Source organism: Pterocles gutturalis, unplaced genomic scaffold (assembly GCF_000699245.1).
Source record: "Pterocles gutturalis isolate BGI_N339 unplaced genomic scaffold, ASM69924v1 scaffold47608, whole genome shotgun sequence".
NCBI lineage: Eukaryota > Metazoa > Chordata > Aves > Pterocliformes > Pteroclidae > Pterocles > Pterocles gutturalis.
In genome coordinates, this window is record NW_010122260.1 from 2,030 (window position 1) to 5,386 (window position 3,357).

The window sequence follows — 3,357 nt, forward strand, 5'->3', positions numbered from 1 at the left end:
TTAATACTGTACTCAGAACATTAATAAATACTTGAATAGTCTGTAAATGACCTACACTGAACATCTTTGTAAAAGTATTTTCCTAATTGAAATGGATTTATTTTGGTGCCAAAATATATTATACCATGAACTGCCGGATGCAACTGTTCTGACAAATTTTGTGCACCTGGTATGGTCTTTGTTACTGATTTAAGTCTGCCCGAGTTTGGGATTGAGCAGAAAGTGATGAATAACCTGCAGAACCAAACTAGATTTGATCTTAAGATGCTCACTTTGCTCTCATTAAAAGCAGCGGGCCTTGAAGCAACGCAGTGCTTCCCAGGGAGCTCCTGTGGGCTGGTGCTCCATGATCTGCTGCTCAGTCCAGGATGAAATGTTGGATGCTTCAGCCTCAGTCCAGGATGAAAGGTTGGATGCTTCAAGCTCCTCTGAGTTCTCTGAGCACATCAGACCTCCCCACATGCACATGTGCATGCTTGTGTGCTTGTGTGTGTGCGCTACTCACCGTCCTCATGGAGCAAAACCAAGCAGCTGTGTTAAGTATGTGATGTGGAGGTCCATGACTGTGCCCTTTAGACATAGCCTTCATGGCAGATGTGGTTGCCATTGATAAGGCTGAAGGTGGCCAGTGAATGGTTGGTGCTCTTGAGGGAGGTCATTCGTGTGGTGCTCCTGGCCATGCTCTGGGACCGTATCAGGAGACGAGCTCTGCAGCACAGCAGCTGGTTGTTGAACTGTTTCCGAAAGCTCTTGCTGAGCAAGTAGAGAGCAAACGGGTTGACACAAGAGTTAGTGAATGCCAGGATCCGAGCGCAGATGCTGGCAATGAAATGCAGCACTGAGGTGTCCACTTCTGAGTAGTGGTAGGACCGATATAAATAGATTATGTGAGTGGGAAGCCAGCACAAGGCAAAGAGGCACACAAAGACCAGTACCGTCCTGGCCAGACGCTTACGGGATTCAATCTGGAAGAAGAAAGAGAAATGCAGATTAGCAGCTGTTCCTAGCTCAAACCAGTAGCTAACTATTTTTCCCAGTGCTGCAGCTTTGGGGCTAGTGCATGGGCAGGTGGCACGGTCAGAGCAGGGCAACCTGGACTGCAGGTGAACACAGAGTCAAGAACCCTCCTTGTCTCTCCTCAATCCCCTTCCCCTAAAACCAAATAATTCTGAAAATTTATTACATAACAAGTAGTCTCTCCTTTCCTGTTTAGAGACAAATTTCCAATGGCTTGTCACTTTGTAAAATCCCAGCTCAGGCAACAAAAGTGCAGACATCTGCATTAGTTATCCACATATAATATATACAGTCACATCTCATTTATAAACATTAACTTACTCTTATTACTATTATTACTATTATTAATTATGGGGTAGGGGTCTGGGATATTTCACAGAGCCCACAGGCAGGACTTTCTGCCTTGGGGCCATGTGGTATATGTACACAAAAGTGATGCCAACAGCTCATGGCCCTTAGAGACCAAACGCAGCACTGGTAGGCTGAAGGAGACAGAGAAACAGAGTGAGGAAATTCTGTACTTGAAATACCGAGGCGGCGGCAAGGTGGACCCTTCATCTGAAAGAGCTGGAGCCACAAGGAAAAGACAGTTGTAGGTGGTGAAGAGGTGGATGACCACCTCTCTGAGCACACTTAGAGCTTTGCCAGGGAAAGGTGCTTTACAATCTCAGCTAGCATGCAGTATAACCTTCATGCAGACAAGCCACACTTTTGTTTTACTTAACATGTACAGGTTTGGAGTCAACCCAAAGGAATTGCTCAACTGAGGGCAGCTGAGGTAAACTGTACCTTATCTCTTGTCCACCAGTGCTGCACACTAAGATAACAATGCCACTGAAAAACACATCTTTCTTCCTAACAAACTCAGGACTTGTGATGGAGGTTGCTCAAAAGGAGAGAACAGGAAGAGCTGCCCCCAGCCTCGCTACTGCTACCACTGCCCCTGCTCCTGCCCTGGTGCAGCCATGGTCCCTGGCCAGGCTCCTGGGATGCCACCCCATCCTCAGTCACCTTCTGAGCTGCACAGGTCCATCAGAGACTGAGCAGCTCACACCAGCTGATCTTTCCTCAGGACAGCTGCAAGCAGGGAATAGGCAGGAGAGACCTTACAAGCCCATTTTGACTTTATTTTGCACCCCTTTAACAGCACTGACTGAAAATCAGCCATTGAGCTAAGGAAGGACTGACATGTATCAGATGATAATGTCTCCAGAGAGTGGGCTGAAAATTAAATCGTTTGAGAAAGGGTTCTCCTCGGCTAAACCATATATTCTTTTTAAGTGTATCCTTAATTTGATATAGGGCTATTGAGGCCACATCTGCACTATAAAGAAAGGAAGCAACACAATAAAGAAATCAATACCAGTTATCTCAGATGGAGACCTATAGCTCCTGAATGCACTGCAGGACAGGAATGATGGACTGATGGTGCTAGACTGCAGCCTAGCCTTTTGCTTTCTTTAGAGCTCTCTCCCCAAAACCAAAGGGGGAAAGGGCTGCTTTTACTTCTCACTTTACTGTCACTAACCGAAACAGTCTTTGAATCAGCAGAAAAATGACCTGGAGGAGGGAGGGGGGGAGAAAGATTTATGCACGTTCAGAAGGGAAAAAGGTTAAGGATTTCAGGGATCGCACATCATTTAACGGGCAGAAAACACAGCTTTCCAGCCCTGCTGTTTCACCTTAGAACCTGAAGGCTACGTGAGATGATTCCGTCAGGTGGAGATGTCAGCTAGGTGCAATTGTACGGACATTGTTCAGCTGAAGAATGGCTTGTGTCAGTTTAGCTGAGATTGAAGCACACCTCAGTTGAAACGAAGAGGTGAGGTAAATAAGGTAAATATGTCACAAGTGGTGTCCCTCCAGGGTCTGTCTTGGGACCGGTGCTCTTCCACATCTTTATCGATGACAAAGATGAGGGAATTGAGTGCAACCTCAGCAAATTTGCAGACGACACCAAGCTGAGTGGTGCAGTTGATACAACAGAGGGAAGAGATGCCATCCAGAGGGACCTGGACAGGCTGGAGGAGTGGGCCCATGAGAACCTAATGAGGTTCAACAAGGCCAAGTGCAAGGTTTTGCACTTAGGCCAGGGAAATCCCAGGTACTCATATAAAATGAGAGAAGAACTCCTTGAGAGCAGCCCTGTGGAGAAGGACTCGGGGATCCTGGTGGACAAGAAGCTGGACATGAGCCAGCAGTGTGTGCTTGCAGCCTGGAAGGCCAACTATGTCCTGGGCTGCATTAAAAAGGGGTGGCCAGCAGGGAGAGTGAGGTGATTGTGCCCCTCTACTCAGCTCTTGTGAGGCCCCATCTGGAGTACTGTGTCCAGGCCTGGGG

At 47.3% G+C, this 3,357-nt stretch overlaps 1 protein-coding gene across 1 annotated transcript in view; it reads right to left on the bottom strand.

The window, feature by feature from the left end:
• Positions 1–572: 572 nt before the first annotated feature.
• GRPR (gastrin-releasing peptide receptor) overlaps positions 573–3,357 on the bottom strand; it is a 23,041-nt gene continuing 20,256 nt past the window's right edge. Inside the window, exon 3 of the mRNA XM_010077460.1 lies at positions 573–965. Coding sequence (XP_010075762.1) covers positions 573–965 — 393 coding nt within the window. The remainder of the gene's footprint in view (positions 966–3,357) is intronic.